At 35.8% G+C, this 679-nt stretch overlaps 1 protein-coding gene across 1 annotated transcript; it reads right to left on the bottom strand.

Annotated features, from left to right (window-relative positions):
* Window positions 1-229: 229 nt before the first annotated feature.
* Window positions 230-677, bottom strand: LOC108728011 (uncharacterized; the record flags this gene model as incomplete). Its single annotated transcript, XM_018456349.1, has 1 exon — window positions 230-677. A coding segment is annotated over exon 1 (448 nt), but the record flags the coding sequence as incomplete, so codon positions are not given.
* Window positions 678-679: the final 2 nt, after the last annotated feature.

Genomic DNA, 679 nt, shown 5'->3' with positions numbered 1-679 from the left:
TATCTTCAAACATTTCTGTTTTAATTTACAAACAAGCAATCACAAATGACTTTAAAATTACTTCATTTCAAACAGTTGGAATACTCCATAGATTAAAAACCATATGAAATTCTTCTACGTATCATACAGAATTATTTATCTGAGTAATGTGTAATAATATTTTTTTTTAATTTCAGGAATAATTTTATCGAGAATCTTTCACGCAATTCATTTATGACTTCTGGCAAACAAATTGTTGTATACCAATCGGTATTTACAATCCTTTGATCCTCTAAAGCCACGGTTGCCACATGTCTGGTATAACCGAAGAAACAAGCAATCATTTGCTTGGCAGCACTGCGTGAATGAACAACTTTTGTTGGTTTCGGTTCATTTTGAAATACCCAAACAGTGGATTGTTGTTTACTTTCTGGCTCATACGAATAGATCCATGTTTCATCCTCAGTAACGATGTTGTAGACCAAATTTGACCGACCTCGGTTGAATTTCTTGAGCATTTCTTTGCCCCATTTAACACGAGCCAGTTTTTGAGCTTCGATCAAATTGTGTGGGATCCAACGACTGCAAAGTTTCCGTACGCTCAAGTGATCATGCAAAATCGTATGTATTGCTTTCATGTCAATGCCTAAGGATGCCTGAATCTCGCGGTATGTCATATGCCGATCTCGCTCAATCATTT

The sequence above is a fragment of the Mycetomoellerius zeteki genome, unplaced genomic scaffold, assembly GCF_001594055.1.
Source record: "Mycetomoellerius zeteki isolate Tzet28-1 unplaced genomic scaffold, Tzet1.0 scaffold571, whole genome shotgun sequence".
NCBI classification, from domain to species: Eukaryota; Metazoa; Arthropoda; class Insecta; order Hymenoptera; family Formicidae; genus Mycetomoellerius; species Mycetomoellerius zeteki.
The sequence above is the reverse complement of the archived record's forward strand: the minus strand, read 5'-3'. Positions and strand labels throughout refer to the sequence as shown.